General features: G+C 51.2%; 1 protein-coding gene across 1 annotated transcript in view; it reads right to left on the bottom strand.

Annotated features, from left to right (window-relative positions):
- RCSD1 (RCSD domain containing 1) overlaps nt 1–16,152 on the bottom strand; it is a 65,860-nt gene extending 49,708 nt beyond the window's left edge. The window contains exon 1 of the mRNA XM_040636165.1: nt 16,065–16,152. Within this exon, the coding sequence (XP_040492099.1) occupies nt 16,065–16,070 (6 nt within the window). The 5' untranslated portion in view covers nt 16,071–16,152. The remainder of the gene's footprint in view (nt 1–16,064) is intronic.
- Between the last annotated feature and the right edge of the window lie 3,069 nt (nt 16,153–19,221).

Here is a 19,221-nt window from a genome sequence, read left to right as displayed (position 1 = left end):
CCACCTCCCTCTATCCACGAGGCTTGCCCGATCTCTACCAGACGGCTGACCAGCCCCCTGAAGGACCCCATGCCATACTCCCTGCAATCCATTCTGCGAACCCTAGCAGCAGCAAACCTTCTAAAATGTAAATCTGATCACATGACTCACTGCCCTCCATTGCTCTGGGAATCAAATGAGTGGTGACACAAAGAGAGCGTTAACGTTCCCCATAATCTCATCAGCCGTGCCAAAGAAACATCCAAATCACGTTAAAAAAGCGTGAGCTACTCGGGATGGCTGGGTGGCTCAGTCGGTTAGGCGTCTGCCTTTGACTCGGGTCATGATCCCAGCATTCTGGGATCAAGTCCTGCATCAGGCTCCTTGCTCAGTGGAGAGTCTGCTTTTCCCTCCGCCTGCCACTCCCCCTGCTCGTGCTCTCTCTCTCTCTCTGACAAATAAATAAATAAATAAAATCTTTAAAAAAAAAAAAGATTAAAAAAAAAAAAAAGCCTGAGCTACAAACGCAGCTTCAAGGACGCTCCGGCTCCCCTTGCAATTGGGACTGTGAGCTAAGTGCCTCGGCGCCCAAGTCTGAAAGAGGCTCCCGGGGCCTTGCATGGTCTGCCACTTCACGCCACCTCTCTCCTGCTGCCGCAGTGTCCCCAACTGAAACATCTGTCTCTTCGGAGGCTTCCCATCTCCTCAGTCTTCCGCACTGAGCTCGAGTGTCCCCTCCTTTGGGAAACCTTTCCTCCCTGCAGGTCACACCCAGATGTGTGTCCCGAGCGCAGATCTGTAAGGATAGGTGATCATGCTGTTGCAATCGCTGTTATCCTTCTGACTTCCTCAGTGACCCGCAAGCTCCTTGAGGGCAGGGCCCAAGTTTTATTCTCTTCTGTGTCCAGAATTTCTGGCATAGAACCTGACATAGTGGGCACTCATTTAATATTTATGAAGCAAGCGAGTGTCTCTTCTCCCTAATCCAGACCACTCTTGCCCATGACCCTGGGGGATTTCCTAGGAGCAAGCCCACAGCTCCCTAGAGGCCATTCCAAACACTCAGGGTCTGTCTCCATCCTTGACTGGGGGGTAAGGATCTTGCTCACTCTGCTCTGCCTCCCTCTCGCTGGTATGTAATTTCCCCCCATCTGCAGCTGTCCAGCAGGAAGTACCAGATTGTTGCTTCATTTCCCACGGTGCCCACAACCCCTTCCTGCCCTCTCCAGCCCCTCCCTGCTGGGGGAGGAGGACCCAGAGGAGTACCTGGGAGGACAGGGATCTGTGCTGACCCAGGCGCCCTGGGTTGCTCTCAGCTCACACTCCCTTCCCGGCACATCTCGCTGAGCTGACGATTTGTAACCACCAGGTACAGTGAACCTTCAAGGAAGGAAGGAAGGATGGGGCCGATTTGGCAACACTTACTGAGAACCATAAAAACATTTGTATTTTTTGCCCTAATAATTCCACTCCTGGGAATTGCTTCCAAAGAAATAATTCAAAAGAACAACAAAAAAGATACATGTACTGTTTATAGCTCTGTTATTTACAATAAGGAGAAAGTGAAAGCAAATGCCATGTCCCAAAATAGAAAAAGAATTAAATAAATTATGGTATATTTGTGTAACAGAATACCATTCAAATATTTAAAACGAAAACAGGACTACGTCAAACAAGCATACTATCTTGGAAATAATATTAAGAGAAAAGATATAGACTTGCATATACACTGATTACAATTTTGTAAGAACTGTGTATGTGGCAGAAAGTAATAAAGACACACAAAGTTGGAAGTGGTTGCATTAAGTGGAATCGTCTTTCCCTTTTTTTTTTAATGATAAAGAGAATTAAAACTGAGGATCAGAAAAGTGCAAGAAAAATAAAAAGAAAATAGTTGCATTAGGAGGATGAATTTTTGCAATTATACCTTAAGATGTATAATATTAGTTTAATAATAAAATGACACTTTAAAGCTAACGCAAATACTCTGAACACAAAGTCCTAGGGTTTTCTAAGAGGATTTTTGTTGATTGTGGTTTTAGCATTGTTTTACAAATAATAACAATAACACCCCTAATTCAGACCTTCCCTGTGTGTGACTGTAGGTCTATAAATGATCTAGGTGTGGGGCCTGTAGACTGATTGCCACTGAAAGCACTTCAAAGGCCTTTGCCCAGTGGATAAAGAATTCTGTCCCCTCTCCCTCCACTGTCTCCATCAGAACTACTACAGTCCCAGTCCCCAGGGCCTCCCCTCCTTGAGTGTGAGAGACAGCCAGGGGAAGGAAGATGGGATCCCACCTAGGAGAGACCTAGGGAGGCTGCCCGTGCAGGATGAAAATTCTAGGTCCTATATTGGTGGGGTACAGAGGGAAAGCCTGAGATGGAGCCTTTCTTTTCTTGAGTGTTAGTTCGCATGAGGTTAATGGTGGGTTCAAACTCCCCACCCTCTGCATATAAATCGAAATGCTCCTTCACTGTCCTTAGTCTCCTGGTGCCCCTCACACGTGAGGGGTGTCCATGGCCTTGTCCTTGGCCTGACTCTCTCCTTGCAGTGGCCCTCCCTTCCCCGGCTTCTGAGGCCACTTCTGTGCAGGTGGTCGCTGAACTGTGCCTTGGCCCAAAGCCCCCCCCAGCTCCGGGTCTGAATTTTCCAGGCCGGGATGTCCCGCCAGTGCTGCAAGTGCAAAGCAGAGTCTCCCCACCCAAACCAGCAACATTCTCATCCCTGCTCCCAGACTGAAAGTTCAGTCACTGTGCACTGTGCACGCCTTTCTCCCTCACTATGGCCCCCACGGCAGCCTCCAACAAAATACCCAACGCTGGGGATCCCTGCCTCAGTTTCCTCCACAGCTTCTTTGCCTCTCCAATCTCCAGGCCATCTCTCACTGGTGCTTTAGCCCCTTGACTGGTACCTCGGCCTCCAGAGTCTCTGCATCTGCCCCCCAGCCCCCAAGCACTGGGACCAGATGAATGGCCTTCCAGTGCCCCCTGACCCCAGGAGCCCCTCTCCTCCAGGGCCTTCATTTCCCACTGAAGAATGCCCACACTACCAACGTTGTCTTTCAAGTAAGAGCACAGGCTGGTTTCATCCTGCCTTTGCGCCAGCGTCCACCCTACTTCTCCCCATCCCCGTGTGCACGTACATGTGTACTCACATTTGCATGCATGTTTGCACACACACCCCTATGTGCACGTACGCATGTACACACATTTGCACACACACCCTGTGTGCATGCACACATGCATGCACGTTTGCACACACATTCCCCTACGTGTAGTTGTACACATGTGTGCACATTTGCACGCATGCTGTGTGCACATACACATATATGCACGTTTGCACGCACACCCACTCCCTTAGGAGACCCTCCAATTGGGTCACTGCAAGTACTCCTCATTGCCCATACTCGTCCTTCCTCCCTTCTCCCCATCGCATTAGCTTCTCCCCAAGGTTTCTTCTGTGCCCCGGCACCCCTGCTGCCTGTTTAAAGAAATCTTCCTAGTGTTCGGTGCCCACTCTGAGGTCACTGCTCCCAGGAAGCCTGTCCAGGACACCATCGAGGATGCTCTTCCTGTGAGTAGGTCCTCCAGCCCCGTGGTGTTGCTGCTTCCATTACAGCCTGTGCCCTGAGATGCATCGCGTCTCTTCCCAGCACCACTACTAAACCTTCAGCTTACTGAGTACCGTCTTTATATTTGACTCCCTCCGAGAATCCGGACGGCATCTTCTAACAGCAGGCCCAATAAATACATGTGGAACGACTGACCAAATGAATGTGTATTTCTAAGCCAGGTCTCTCCTATGGCGCTGCCTGACACTTTCCTAAAGCTAAGCAGAGGACTTTCCATTCGCCCCTGTTTAATTTCATCAGGTTGTTTTTGGCCCAGCATCCCACCCCATATAAATCATTTTGAACTTGAATATGTCATGTAGCATATTAACTATCCTGGCTGTGGGTCATCTGGATTCTTTCTATTTTTCATCCAAGTCATTAACAAAAATGTTTCACAAGCCAGGGCTAAGCACAGAGCCCTGTGGCCTGTCCCTGGAGACACCCCTCAGGCAAAACCCGAGATGCAAAGGGTAGCTCACTACCCTTCAGGCAAGGTACCTCACCCCGCTCTGAATTCATCTTGCCAAAAAAGTCCTTCCTAACACAAGTAAGTAACTGTCTGAAAAATCAGAATAGCCTGGCTGGCATGTGGAAGCACTCAACTCCTTCAGCCCAGCCAGCAGCTCAGGATCGCTGGCAGCTCCAAACTCCCCAATCCCTGCGGCTGTCCTAGCACTTTCGGAATCCCACATCCCACGCTGGTCAGCCCCCCAGCAGGGGCCACCCCTGCAGGTGTGAAAGGTGAGGACGGGTCAGGGAAGAGGTCACCAAGGTGAGGGAGGGGGAGGAGGGAGGGAAGCAGGAGTGCAGTCGGTGGGACTGACTCCTTCCCGTTGCCTCCCTCCTCATTTCACTCACTGCTGTATCAGGATGAACCCACAAAATACACTTGCTGTCTCCTCTCTTCCCCTCCCTTTCTTTGAAATGCATTTATTGAGCCAATGATACTCCTTTCCTCTCGCAGGCTTTGGCAGCTGTGGGAGCCCGGAGCTTGGATGTGCTGCTCCATGCCTGAGTCTCCTCCATGTCCCAGTTTCTGGTCTGGACTTACTGTTCGAGCACTGCCCTAAGGACCAGACTCCTACCGGCCTCCTACGGAAGCCCGGAGGCCTTTACCAGCAGAGGTCTGCACGCAGTGTGCATACCCCCCGCCCCAGGGAGTCACACACTCTCCTGGAGGAGAACTTCAGATGTCCTCCTGTCCATCTTGGGTCGCAGTCCAAGCTGCACGAAAAGCAAGAGAGGCTGTCCTCTTTTAAATGGCTATAAAAATTGACTTAATTTATTCTAGCAAACAATTATGTCACACCTAATACGTGCCAGGCATTGGTCTAAGCACTTTACACAAATATGAACTCATTTAATCCTCAGAACAACCCGATCCTGTAGGTACTATTCCTATTTCCATTTTACAGATGGGAAAACCAAGGCATAGAGAGGCCACAAGCTAGTAGTAAATGGAGAAATCAGGATTCAAAGCCAGCTGTGTCTGTGCTCTTAACCCTTATCTCACCTGCCTCTCCAGGGAGCAGGGCAAAGCCTGCATTCTGGCCTTCATTCAAAAGGGTGTGTTGAATACCTACTATGCTCATTGTAGGATAACTAGTGCCAATGATGGGGATTTTAAGAACTTATCATTTAGTTCAAGAGCTATGGGAGAATGCTTTAAAAAGAACGCGCGGTAAAATCGTATTTTCCTTCTTACCATTACACAGACCAGTGTCTCTTCTGTGCATCTTCTGACCTACAGTGGAAGCCTTAGCTCCGCTCATATTCACCAATGTCACCTTTTTTGCACTCCCTCTGCCACCTTCCACGAGGCAAAGAGAACACCAGAACCTTCTTACAGAAGACACATTCAGGGATGTTATGATTTTCCACAATATCCACTCAATAAATATTCATAATCATACCACCATGATTTTTATATCCATGGGACAGTTTAATATTCCAAGGCAGTTTCATAATTTTTTTAAATCACACATGAGCCTACTTCCTTCTCAAATCAGCCCTAGAAGGCAAGTAAAGCGGGTACCCATTTTACAGATGGAGACACAAACCAGGGCCCTAAAGTAGTTACTGACTCTGGACCTGAATTCAGGTATCATGGTTTCTTTGTCCATGCAGCAACCCTGTTGGCCTGTTCCAGATGCAATAATCAGAGAAGGAAAACCTGAGGGGACAGAGAGGGCAGAGGGCAGCCTGTTGTCACTATTCCCTTCAAAATCCACCGCCTAATTCCAATGTTATTGGCGGGCTCTCACTAACCCTTTCCTTAAGCACAGAGGGCAGGGCTTATGTACAAGGCTTATACAAAAATTGTAATTCTGTTTTGTAACTGCATGCAGGAAAAAAAGCATAGATTCCCTGTTCACTATGGGGGGAACACCTCGAAATCAAAATGGGTGGTTATAAGCCCTTGATGGCATGGTCTGTGGAGTTGGCTGTTCCAGGGCTAAGATGTTTGAGAAACATTTTACTCTACTTACATATTCTTCGAGAAACACTGTTAACAGTTGCACCTAATGTTTCTATTTCACTGGTCTATCTTCCCATAGAAATGGGGTGTATGTTCACCCCATGACTTTCCCTTCAAACCTACCTGCCCCTCCAAACATGCCCCAAAGCACGAAGAAGAATTAAAATCACTGAGAACATTCTTGGTGCTTGCGAAGCAGCTTTCGTTTTAATCAGGAAGAATATCTCCAACCACGAGAGTTGTGTAAGTCTCCAGTGAATGAGCGTGAGGGGCACAGATACAAGTTTTCTTCCTCAGCCTTCACACCTTTGTCAGCCTGAAAGACACAGTCTTACTTCCAGACCCAGTTCAATGATCAGCTCCTCTGGAAGTCTAGTAAGACTCCGCCAGGACACCGATGATGTTCGTGAAACACTTTCGGCTCTCATCATTTAGGGCACATGGGGGGATGGCTCTTCCTTTTTCCTGTGGTTGAGTGTAGCTGTGGGCTATTTCTGATCCTTCCAGGCCAGAGCCACGGCCGGTGCAGAGCCTCTAGAACTTTCCTTCCCTCTGCCATGACAACTGACAATGTTGCATATACTCTGTCAACGTGGGTCCCGGAGGGAGGACGACAACGACATGGAGCAGAGCCCCCAGCCCCTCTCTTGACGGACACGTAGCACGAGAGAAATGAACCTGTGTTGTTTTCAGCCACACGCTAGCCTGTCCTAACCCTCAGAGTTACCAGTCATCACGTGTGCCCCCAAACTGTTGGCCATCGCATTGTTTGGTATCATTCCTTCCATGTCTGCCCACTCTCCACCTTTAGCCCGTATGGATCTCAGAGCAGGTACTGTGTCTGACTAACTCCCATAGATGCTGAAAACATGTCTTTAACCACACGAATAAAGGGATGAAGCAAGAATAAGGTGTTTGATAGCAGATTATCCAATGAGATCACACAAAATGCAATTTTACCATCTTGCTACGCACAATCCTTTCTGGAGGGATGATCCTGGATAATCTTAAGTAGCTCTTCCCAGCCTGCTAACACCACATTTATCTCATTGGGAAAAGACCAGACCAGGGGGAGATAATCCTTATAGCCCCATGGAAATGCTCCATAGCACCCTGCAAATCTCCTCTCCCAACTGTGGCTCTGACCCGAAAGAACTGTGTTTGTGACCCACCCCGTTATGGATGTTATAGGCAGCCCAAGAGGCAGGAAGTAAGACACACAACAGACCTCAATGAATATTCATTCGTAATTCACTCTAGGGCAGTGCCAGGATGGTGGTGTCACAATATGGTCCGTACTAACCAAAGACACCAAGGATTCACCCTGCCAAATCCCCAAGTCCCCTGCCCCTATAATGGACAGCAAGTTGCCTGCTATCGTGGGCTAAATGGTGGCCCCTTAAGAAGATATGATCACACCCTACTCTCTGGAACCTGTGAATGTTACCTTGTTTAGTAAAAGGGTTATAGATTGGAGATGTGGAAATCATGCTGGGTTATCAGTGTGGGTCCTAAATCCAATGACCCATGTCCTTATGAGAGACACACAGAGAAGAAGGTGAAGTGAGCGTGAGGCAGAGATCACAGCGGCCAGAGGCCAAGGAAGCCGGCAAACGCCAGGAGCTAGAAGAGGCGTGGAACAATTTCTCCCCTAGAGCCTCGGTGGGGAATGCGGCCCTGGGACACCTTGATTTCGGATATCTGGCCTCCAGCACCAAGAGGATAAATTTCTGTGGTTTTAAGCCACCTAGCTTGTAGCCATGTGATGGCAGTTCTAGCAAACTCGTCTACCTGCCCACTCCACTGGTTCTAGTTCTCCACGTGGGCAGCCCTCTGGCATTCTGCTGTAGCCTGGGACAGCCCGTCTCTCTGCGTCTCCCAGTCACGTCCCCTAGAAAACACAAGGGCTTGGAACCAACCTTGTTTTTCTCCTGTCGAGGACTTCAGTTCAGGTTCTCCGGAGGGTATTCAGGCATGACTGGGAAACAGGGGTGAGGGGCTCTCCCAGGGAGACCCCTCCAGGAAGGCTCGTAGGAACAAGGTACAGCGCTGTACCTGGGGGGTTGGGCCTCCCAGCCTTAGCTCTGGATCTCCTGCCCTCACCAGCTAGAAGAATGACAATAAAAGCCATTCCTGTCCCTGCCTGTGTCATCCCCCGAGATAACGGTGCTTGCTAGCTAAAGCCTAGAAAACGGAACACCACCAGTGTGGACTTGGGAGAGCCTCAAGGAGACGCTACACAGAAATGGGGCAGTGAGGCAGTAGCGATGAGCTCACTTCCACACATGGGTCTACAGCGCCATGTACAGGGAAAGTTCCTGTGTGGAGGGCCGGGAGGCCTTCATCTTAGGTCTGAGTTCGCCACTGACTGATTTAAAGCGTGACCATCGGTAAAGCATTTCTGTGTCGTTTCCTCATCTTTAAAACGAAGGGAACTGGAGAAATTGTTAACATTCCTTCTTGCTCTCAAAACTCGAAGCCTTCAAATTGCATTTTTTTTTAATTTTTTTTATTTTTTTTAAAGATTTTATTTATTTATTCGACAGAGAGAGAGACAGCCAGCGAGAGAGGGAACACAAGCAGGGGGAGTGGGAGAGGAGGAAGCAGGCTCCTAGCGGAGGAGCCTGATGTGGGGCTCGATCCCATAACGCCGGGATCACGCCCTGAGCCGAAGGCAGACGCTTAACCGCTGTGCCACCCAGGCGCCCCTCAAATTGCATTTTTATTTAAACTTCCTTTTTGGCCATAGATGTTTGCACTAGTTTCACCCAGAGACACAGCCGAAACCTTTCAGATAGGTCGTGAGGGCTCAGAGTGAATCTCTGCCGCACCTTAACACCCCCGTGCCTTGAGCCGCCTGGCCTCCCCTGAGGGCTGGCCCTGGGCTGGAGGAGGACCGGCCGGGCCCAGGGGCCTGTGGTCTCCCTGTGAGCACACAGACACTTAGAGGGGCGGCCAGAGCTTTTCCAGCGCAGGAGAAAGAATGGGGCCATGGGATCCCACCCAACACGGTGGGTTCCAAGGTTGGCTCTTCCGGTAGTCACTCTCTAGACCTTGGGCACATAATTTAATCATACTGAAGCCCCAGCATCCTTATCTAGAAAACAGAGGTAACAGGACTTTATGAGGACGAAAAAAGATAAACTTTTGCAAAATATCTGTATTTAGTAGGCATTCAACAAGTGGTAGTCACTACCCTGAAGACAAGCCTTGGGTTTCTTCCCACACTGAAATGCTCAGAAATGAGTTCCCAGCTTCCATCAAAACGCACCTCAAAAGCCAGATGAGCCAGGGACCTGAAGCCTGGGGATGTATTTCAGAGGTGGGGTGAGGTGGGGGTGGGTGGCCCCGTCAGGGTGGGAGAGCTGTCCCTTTAGCTCATGTGCTTGGCATGGACTATTGCGGGTGGGGGTCTGGAGGGGAGGCCCCAAGGAGGCCTGCAGCCCTCTGTGGCATATGGTGACATGTAAATGCTCGGTGACCTCTGGTGTGGGAGCTGGGTTTGTGTAATAGCAGCCGCAAGGCCCAGCTTCCTGTTTCTGCTGTGCTGATCTGCGGTGCCCAGCCTGGGCTGTGCGTGTGGTTGGCTGCTGCCCGGCCCACCTCAGCTTGTCCTTGCGCTGTCTTGGGCCAAAGAGGAGAAACGCTGCCTTTTCAGACCGTGCACAGGATGTGCGACCAGGGTGGGAGGAATGAGCTGGGGCTGCAGGTAGAGGTGTGAATGGGATGAGGAGGTTTTTCGGGAATGTGGTTATTCCCGGAGGCCTCTTTCTGATGGAGGAGAGGGCCAGCGGGGTGGCTTTGGTGAGCCTGACCAAAGGCATTCCCTGGGGGCCTGGAGCATGTTTCAGATGGATTTCCTCAGCCAGAGTGTGTAGGTGCAGGTCCAAGGCAGAGCCCCTCATCACAGGGTTGAAATCCCCGTGGTCGTGCACCCCCAGGGCAGGCGGGGGGCTGCCACACTGGAGGTGGGGGGGAATCCCCAGCCGAGGGAGCAAGTTTTTTCTAGCTGCCGTTAGTGAAGCTGACTTTGAACTCCTACATACCTGACAGCATATCAAGATACTAATCTTGTATTTTTTTATGTCATGTCATGTGTGTACATCTTGTTTCCCCAAATAGAAGAGCACTCCTTTGAGGCAGGAGCTGGAACTTGTATTTTTCTCTGTATCCCCCACCCAGCCCCCCAACTTCAAATACCTTTATCTTGTTTTGTCCTCCAGGAATGAACTGCGGGGGGGTTCCCCCAGGCACACCCTGTTGTTTTTAGCACCAGAGGCTTTGCTCTTGTCATCCCCTCTGACTGGAATGCTCCTTCCAATTTTCTGCACTAGAACGCCTCCTCATCTCTCAAGACCTAACTTAGAAATTGCGTCTAACAGGAAGTCCCCCTGAACCTTGGGCTGGGTACACCGCTTCTCCTCTGTCCTTGCGAGCTCAGACCTGTGTTCTGCCCTCACCTGTTAGGTGCTTGCCCTGCTCCTAGGCCTGAGGTCTTCAAGCCTGGGCAGAGTGAGGCATTTATCTTTGTGTCCCCAGGGCATGGCCTCAATGCCTGTTGGTTGGATCTAATTAAAGAGCGAGGGTGCGGTGTCTTGTGAATTGTTAGCGATCGATTATAGAAGAGCCAGTCAGGGAAAGAGCTGTGATTGTTACCCTGAGGCCAGGAGGGTGGCCCTGATATGGCAGAAGCACTTTCGAAACAAAGGGCTGGGGACATCTGACAATGCAGACGCTCGATTTCTAGGTTGGAGAGCCTGTCGAGTTCCAATGTTTGGAATTTCTCTGTGCTTCCAGCCTGGGGGCTCCAACATTACCTATTAAGGATGGGCTCTGATGGCATCTCAGAAGTGCCTCCTGCATGTGGTGCATGTCCCCATCACCTCCCCAGGGAGCTACTGGGGCTTGGGATGGCAGTGGCTGGAGCCTCTCCACTCAGAAAAGGATCTGGGGGACCTCACGAGCTAGGCATTTTCCATAATTCCCAGAAGACAGGTATTCAGGAAGCCCGAAAGGAAGAAGATGGGGAGCTCACTGCCCAAATGACCAGGGTACGAGGGCAGATCCATTCAGGACATGAGTCCTGAAGCAGTAAGGTTGATGGCGGCCACCAAGCCCCAGCCCTGTGTCAGTGGGATCCTTGCATCCTCTTTTGCACAGACAGATAAAATGTCTACATCACACCCCGAAGGCCAAACCTGAGGGATACTGCTTTTGTGATGAAACTGATGATCTTCCTTCTTAAGGCTTAGGCTGCTCTGCTCCCCGGATGAGAGACACTGCAAGCCGTTGGCTTTCCAAGGGCCCCCAGCAGCCTTGGCGGCTCTGTTTTCTCCCTCCCAACGCGGCGGGGGCAGCTAGAGAAGGTTTCCTTCCACCCACAGCTCTGAAATGTTTCGATTCTAGTGAGTCGAGTAGGGTGGTCAAGCCGGCTGCAAACGTAAAGCTATTACTAGAGGAAGGCAGGGCTGCCTTCAGATTTTCTGGAACCCAAATGCTTTCCCCTGTGGCCCTGATAAGATTACTGGGCCGCTGAGCCGCCAGCATTCAGATTTCCCACGGAACCCCGCTCTGGCTCGTTGTGCCTCAAGGAGGCATGCTGCGGATCAGGCTCTGAAACCTGACTCCATCCCAGGAATGCACACTCACCCCTCCTGTGATGGGGCCTGGGCCCTTCCAGTCGGACTGCCCCCCCCCCCATTTCCCCTGTCATTGCAGGCCAGTGAATGAAAGGTGTTGGCTACGTGGAAGCCAGTGGTACTTTGATGGTCCCGCAGAGCACCCCGGAGCCACATAGGAACGCGAGCATATGTGGGCAAGCCCACAAGTCCTCCAAGCTAAACCCCAGCTTCCAGAGGCTGTGCAATCCCTAATTATGACCCATAAGCTCAAGCTAGCAGCCAACATATGGCTCAGTGAGAGGCTGTTGGTGATATCGTGGTAAAAAAAAGGTAATGAAATAAAAAAAAAATCTGTGAAAAAGTACTGAACACATTATATACACGGGGACACACACACTCTGTCCCTCCCACTCTTTCTCTCTCGTCGTCAGTAATAATGATAGTCTTCGAGGAGGAAAAGACATGATAGCCCAGTAGTTTTTACGTAACATTTCAAACACAAGGTTCAGTATGTAATAAATGCTCAATATAATACTGAATAAATGGATGAAGAACAAATGATATCTGGAAAGGACTTGATGTAGCTTCAGAGAAGAGGGCTCATTAATTGTCGCCATCTAAATTAGGAATTAATTATCTGTTCAGTGGCAAGAAAGTTTAATCTTCACAGACGAAATCCTTCATATGTTCAACTAAATAGTAGACACGTGGTTGTGGGAGATAAGTTTAATTTTCATGTGCCTACTATTCATTGAACAAACGAAGGATTTCGTCTGTGAAGATTAAACTTTTTGCAAGCACTCTCAGGCTATTTGGTAGGGCCTGCAATTTACAGTTAAACAACTAAGAGTATTCATTTCATTTGGATGTCCTAAGTCTCCAGCTCTTTCTTTACTATATATTTCTCTCTCCCCGGTTCCTATCCACAGTGGTGTCCCCCATTAGCTCTTCTAAAGAAGAGTCCTATTTGCATCCTGAGAGGCCTGTATTTTCATGGAGTGCTGGGCATTTCAAAACCAATATACCTAAACCTTGCTTTAAAGAAAAATCTGCCATCATCAATCATTTATTTACTCATTCAGAAAGCATTTAACGAGTGTCTATTGGGCCTTCTAGGGAGAGGGCCAGCTGGGCAGAGCCAGCGGCCTAGTACTGGGATCCAGCTTGCACAAAGTGCTGGGGGAGAGAGCTGCAGAGTCTGAGGGCATCTGGGAAGGCTTCCCAAAGCCAAGGCACTGGAGCTGTGCACTGAGATGTCAAGGAGTTCCCTGTTTCTGTTCATTCATTTACCAAGCAAACTTTTCTCGAGAAGTGAGATGATTATAATTCTAGGCACTGTGATAATCTCTGGAGACCGGAAGACCAACGGGGCAGATCCTGCTTACAAAAGGCTTGGAGGCTTACGTAAAAGCTGCAGTATTCTCCTTGGTGTCTCAGGGGAACTCCACCCTCCTGGGCACCCTGGTGAGCTCAAACATGGATGTCATTTCTGGTTTCTCCTTTGACACATGGTCTTTACTCTTCCATTTTTCCCATCCTTACTCTCTCTTGAAGTTGGAATCTGCGTGGACACTCAGAGAAGCTTCTCAGCCTGGTTCCCCTGCTCACTCATGGCCGCCATCTTACTAAAGGCCATGCAGAGTTTCCTACTGTCCGTGGAGTAGAACCCGGGGTCATCCACTATCTGGCCTTGGAGGCCTGTAGCTGGCTTCTGTCTGAATTAGAAAAAGGCACCCATTTGGGGGCACAGCTAGACAAGAAGACTTTGTATGAAGAAAAAGTAACCCTTTCCTTCAGATGGCTTGGATTCCAGCTCCCACTCACCCACTTGGCCAGCATCCACTATACTTGGAGGCCCTGTGGTTTTTATCTTATTACTTTCATTTTTTTCTCTCGCTGCTTCCCTACCTTCCTCTCCAGCCAACTGGCCTACTTTCCTGAACAAAGCTGGCATGTTCTCCCTGTACCCATTCCTATGCCTTCTCCTCCTCACCACCCACCTTTCTTTCAAGGCTTCTGCCAGGTCTCACCTCAAAACCCCAGAATACTTATGATCTGCGGTATCATCCATTTGCCATTTCCACATTTGAAAACACATACATGATGGGATTGAGTAAGTCTCATTTGCCCTGCTGCACTGTGAGCTTTTAGAAGACATCTTTATCTTGTTTATTCCAGAGGGCTTAATGAGGGCTGAAGTAATGATTGATATTGGGAACAGTGACTTAAAAAAAAAAATAACAGATTTCCCAAACACTTCCAATAGGTAAGTGGGTTCTAGAGAATGAACATTGAGTAAGCCTTGTTGGTCTGGCTCGAATTCCTAATACTGAGCAGTCATATAACTCAGTTTCTCCCTAAATAGGGTGGTGCCTTCACACCTCGAAAGTGGGTTCCATCACTCAAAAGAGGGGTTTACTCTGAGATTTGTCAGGAGTTCCCAAATCCCACTCCAGCATATCATGTCCCACCATAAAAAGTTTACTTCCTGGCTACGCATCGTCACTTCCCCAGCCTCTCGGTTTCCTCTTTCCTTCCTTTTCCAGGGCTAGCAGCTGCACTTCTTTCTTCATTCGTTTTGACAAAGAAACTTCAAAAGCAGTCACTGCCAATCAGCAGTCCGTGCCCAGCGGCAGGCCCAGGGCAAACTGACAGGCTTCCTGGCTGGCTGAGCAATTCCCCCCCAGCCCCCATCCTGGTAAAATCCCCCAGCAGTTACCACACGTCTCCCTTTATAGACCGGAGGGCCTTGTCTTTTCCCAGCCCCAAGCCACACAGGAAGTTGCTCAGGTGACAATTTCAGGGTCTCTACCACACACCGTTCCTTCCTCAGCTGAGGGAGAAGACAGTGGCTCTGTGGAAGGAGTCCCTCTGTGTCTTCCTAGAACAAAATTCACACACGCATTTGACCCCCAAGCAGCAACATGCTTTTAAGCCTAAGGCTTGCTTTGCTCTTATCCGCAATCCGTTTCTGCAAGAGATTAGACGGGTCCTAATTCATATCGAACCCCTAGCCTAGGGCCTGAGGCCCCTGTACTCTCCCAGAGGAGGGAAGCCACTTCTCCAGCAACTTTTGTAGGAGTCTTCCTTCACCCCCTCCACAAACTGGGCGCCCCCCTCGGCCATCGCCCTCCTCTGGCCTGAAGCTGTAGCCGGTCAGAGAGAGTCCTGATGCCTTGAGCTCTGACACCACCTGCTGAGCTCAGCTGTGTGGTCCCCACCACCCTTCCCCAGCCCTTTGCCCCTGACTTGCCAGTGTTTCTCCGCAGGGTGGATCCCACACTCTAAAGTCTGCCTGAAGATGCTCCCTGTTCCTTGAAGACAACCAGTCGAGCTGGAGGCTTGAACGCAGGATGCTTGCTCAGGACAGACCTAGTGCTCAGGGGAGAAGTCACAGGGGCTGCCCAGGCCCAGCAGGGGTCTAGCTCCGGAGAGCCAGCCAGGGCTCCCAAGCAGAGCCTGGGGCTGGGAAGGGAGGGACCCTGTGAGTCTTGACTGCGGCTGGCTACAGCCTCAGGAGAAACAGTCTCCCTTATGCTTGTGGTTGGGAATTACCCTGGAAGCTACAGAGCACTGGCACCTTCTCCTTTCAGCTTTTTCAAAGGCCCTGCCCCGTGAAGATTGGCTGAGGGCTAAATGTCAGGTCTCTATTTCAAGGGGGAAATCTATAGAAGCCTCGAAACGTGGAGAAGGGCAGGACAGGGGAATGCACCGGGCCCTCTCCCCGGGAGGGTGGCGCCTGCACCCCACGGAGGTGGGAACAGCACCAGGAAAGAGCCACGCAGAGGAGCCGTGGGCCTCACCCTGGAGCACCCCACAGATGCGGCCAGCACCCCCTGACACAGCCAGTCTCAGAAGCCAGGGACATACGTGGAGTCTCAAGTTTGATCAGAAACATGCCGTCTGCCCACGAGGGGAGCTTTTCAGAAAGTTCTGAAAGGAGATGTGACGGCCACAGAGGGACTTGGAAGCAAGAGGCCTCCCCTAAAGGTCAATCTTCAGCCGAAAAGGGAAGCGCCCAGCCTGGCACAGAGGCGCCTCACGTCGCCTGCTCTTTCTCTTTCAGTACCCATCTCTCCAAATTCGGGGGCTGCCGCTCCGGCGCGATTTTGTGCCCACATGTTTGCCCCTTTACGAACGCGGCCGCACCTCACTTCTTAATTCTGAAGCGCGGGGATCCCTGACCCCACACCGGGGCCCCCGGAGGCCCCCGGGCCCCTGCGCCCTCCGTCGGGGGTCCTCCCGCCGCCCGGCCCGCCCGCGAGGTGTCCCGGGCGCATCTCCCACCCCCTCCCCCGGCGGCCGGAGCCCCGCGCTCCCGCCCCGAGCCCCGCAGCTGCGTGCGCCCCGCCGCCCGCAGGCGCGTTACCTCCATGGCGTCCAGGTGCCGGCTCCGCGGCGGCCGCGCTCGCTGTCCGCTCGGCTCCCCGCGCCCGCCGGGCCGGGGCTGCGGCGCGCAGGGCAGGGGGGCGGCGGCGGCGCGCCGGCGGCCTCGCTCGGGACTGCGGGCGGCCCGGCCCTGCGCGAGCGCACGAGGAAGGGGGAGGCCGGGGGAGGGGGAAGGGGTGGGGAGCGGGGGAGGGCGGCCGGCGATCAGGGTTTAAATTTAGACACAAATCTAAACAGATACTGTCCCCTCCCAGGGCAGGACTCGAGCGAGGGAGTCACGACTCCATTAATCTGCCCAAACATGGGGATGGGACAGCCGTCTGGCCCCTCTTCCTCGCGAACTTTCCGCCGGACCCCGGTCTTGGCCCCGGGTCCCCGCCCTTCTCAACCTGGCGCTCCTAGAAAATGCCTTTTTCGTGCCTTAAAAAGTTAAAGCTGTTCTTTTATTCTTTTTATCTCCCCAATTTTCTGTTTCCTTCCTTTACGTGCATCCTTCTTGCTTTCTTTTCTCCTTAAAAAAAAAAAAATGATGGCATTCATGTCATACCTGGGTTTCCTGGCATTCTTGCGTGGGAGTGAGAGGACCTTCGATGCGGCTGTGTTCTCTCCCGGCCCCAGGACGCGAGCTGTTCCAACTTAGCCCTCCGCGCTCAGCGTGGAACCGACAGGACCACCTTTCCCCTGTCTCATCTCTTGTTCTTTCCACGTGCAGTGGCACGTTTGCAGGAAACCCCTATCAATCTATCCATCTCTCATCTGTGTACGGGGCGGGGGACCAAAGGAATCCAAGCAAGGATTTTCAAGTTCCCTGTAGCACTGAATCTTGTTCTCTTCCCCTGATGTGATTGATGCATTGGATTCTGTGGGAATTTCAGCTCCCGCAGGCTGCTTGCTAAAGGGCCTTTTCGCCGTTCCTATTAAATAGAGGAAAGGGCAGGATCCTGAACATCCGATTCCCATAAGACCCAGCATAGCAGCCCTCCCCCAGGGCTGTCCCAGCCCTCCGGCAGGCTGCGTGGGAGGGACATGGGACCTGGAATCTTCTCCGGTTACCAGCTTGCGCGTACTGGCCACCAGCCCTAGGTGCCCCTTCTGGATCTCTCCCCCCAGGACAGACAGAAGAGGGGAGATACGTGCAAGGATTGTGAATGGAAGGGGATTGGCTGGCGGGGAGGGATGCCTCCATGTCCCACGGCTTTCGCCCGCCCCGCCCCCATCCCCAAGGCCTCACCCAAGTTCACCCCGGACTGGGAGGGCGAGCAGTGTCAGAGGGCAACAGCTGGGTGGGCAATGGTGAGCCCTGTGAAGGGAAATATACGGAGGATCCCGTAAAGCAAACAAGTGGAAAGTTTGCTCACACTGGGAAGAAGAGCTCTGATTCAGCTCTTCTTCCCAATAACCACCCTTGGTCTTTCAGGCGCTTAGATTGCTGCTTTGCGTACCAGTCTTAGAAACATGACCTTCTTCCTATCATAGAACCTTCTAAAGCCTGACTTTCTAAAACACTGACAGCCCAAATGCCGAAGTGTTTTCCAGTTCTGAACATAGGAGCAAGGCCTCGATTTCAGAAACAGATTGAGCGTTGGATTCCAGCTCTGCTACTTCCTAGCTGGCTTTCCTCTCACAAATCACTTAACCTCTCTGATCCTCAGCTTCCTCACGTATACAGTTTAGTTGGCACTCTGAGAACAGTAGCTATTTTTATAATGCTTAGCTTTGTGTACAAGCTCAAATGTATAGGGACCAGATATTTCTTTTATTTAGAACAGGGCATCCTGGGGCCCCATGAAAGGGCCCCCTTCCCCCAGGAATTAAGGGCCAGTCCCCTCCCATTTCAGCCACACAGAGGTGAGGGCTCTAGGACAGAGTTGGCAGCAGGAAAGGAAATTTCCTGGTACCTTACAATGCATACTTGTGCTTGTGACTGTTTTCCTTTCTTCCTTTTAAAGGTGCAGGACTGAGCGGGTGCTAGGAACACCATCTCCTACCATGTCTTCGAACCCTGACTGGTGGCGCCTTTTTCTTTCTGCCTCCGTCTAGTCTTCTTTTCGGCTCAGAATGGGGCTGCCCCAGCATAGGTTTCTGGCTTCACAAACAGGAGGGCGGAAGTGCCTACCCAAAGGAAACCGTTAGGCCCAGATAGCATCACAGCCGCCCCAAGTACCTTGCAGCTGCACCCCACGCCCTGGTCAGACCTTCCCTTGCCCAGCGGGAACTCGTGACCCACAGTGCAAACAAGCCCGGCGTCTGTCATGCTCTGGGGTCTTAAGACCTGCAGAGTGGAAAGCTATTCCAGAGCTCTTTGGTCCCTAGAGAGAGGCCTCTGCTGGAGGAAGGAATGGAAAATAGAGAGAGAGGGGTGGAGGGGTGGGACAGCCCAGAGCTCAGTTTCAGCAGCCATGAGCAAGTGTGGGGGGGTGGGCTCCCCTTCTTTTTCCCTCCAGACCCTCCAGAAGATCCCCAGAAGCCAGAGTGGAGATAACCCAGCTGGTAAACACTCTATTTTTTGCTGGGTCACCTGGGATTGTGACTTGTTGCTCTGACAGCCTAAGGGGAAGGGAAAGTGGCTGTGAGGGGTGGTTCCCCTCCCTCTCTGGGGGGCTGGTTGTCTCACCAGGACCCACTTCCTTTGCTTTCTCCCACGCCCCCTCCACACACTCTTGCAGGCTGACCAGCCAAGCAGTAAATAGAGGCCAGCGCAGAACGAAGAACAAGGAACACTAGAGATGTAGCCAGGGCAGGGGAGTCTGTGTGTCGTGGAGCCCATGTTACCACGGGCAGCCATGGGCACATGGCAGGTCTTCCATGGCTATTTGGTGAATGAATGAGTACATAGCTGACTGAGTGGAGCAGATTAGTAGAATCTTTGTCATTAAATCAAAGGCAAAGCCTTTTCCACAGATGGGTCTCCAATGGGAGAAAAGACCCACTGGGAGAAAAGATCATTGAAGGCCATGATAAGTTAAGCAGTAACTTAATTAGTATTTGAGCAGAATTGTCAAGAGCTCAATCAATCAGCTCGTAGTAAGTGGCCAGACTGTGCTGTTGATCGTCCACTTCTAAAATTAAGAGCAAGAAACAAATATTCTTTCATGATTGCAAATATTAACTTAAAACACACACACACACGCACACAC

The sequence above is a fragment of the Ursus maritimus genome, unplaced genomic scaffold, assembly GCF_017311325.1.
Source record: "Ursus maritimus isolate PB19 unplaced genomic scaffold, ASM1731132v1 scaffold_2, whole genome shotgun sequence".
Taxonomy (NCBI): domain Eukaryota; kingdom Metazoa; phylum Chordata; class Mammalia; order Carnivora; family Ursidae; genus Ursus; species Ursus maritimus.
The sequence above is the reverse complement of the archived record's forward strand: the minus strand, read 5'-3'. Positions and strand labels throughout refer to the sequence as shown.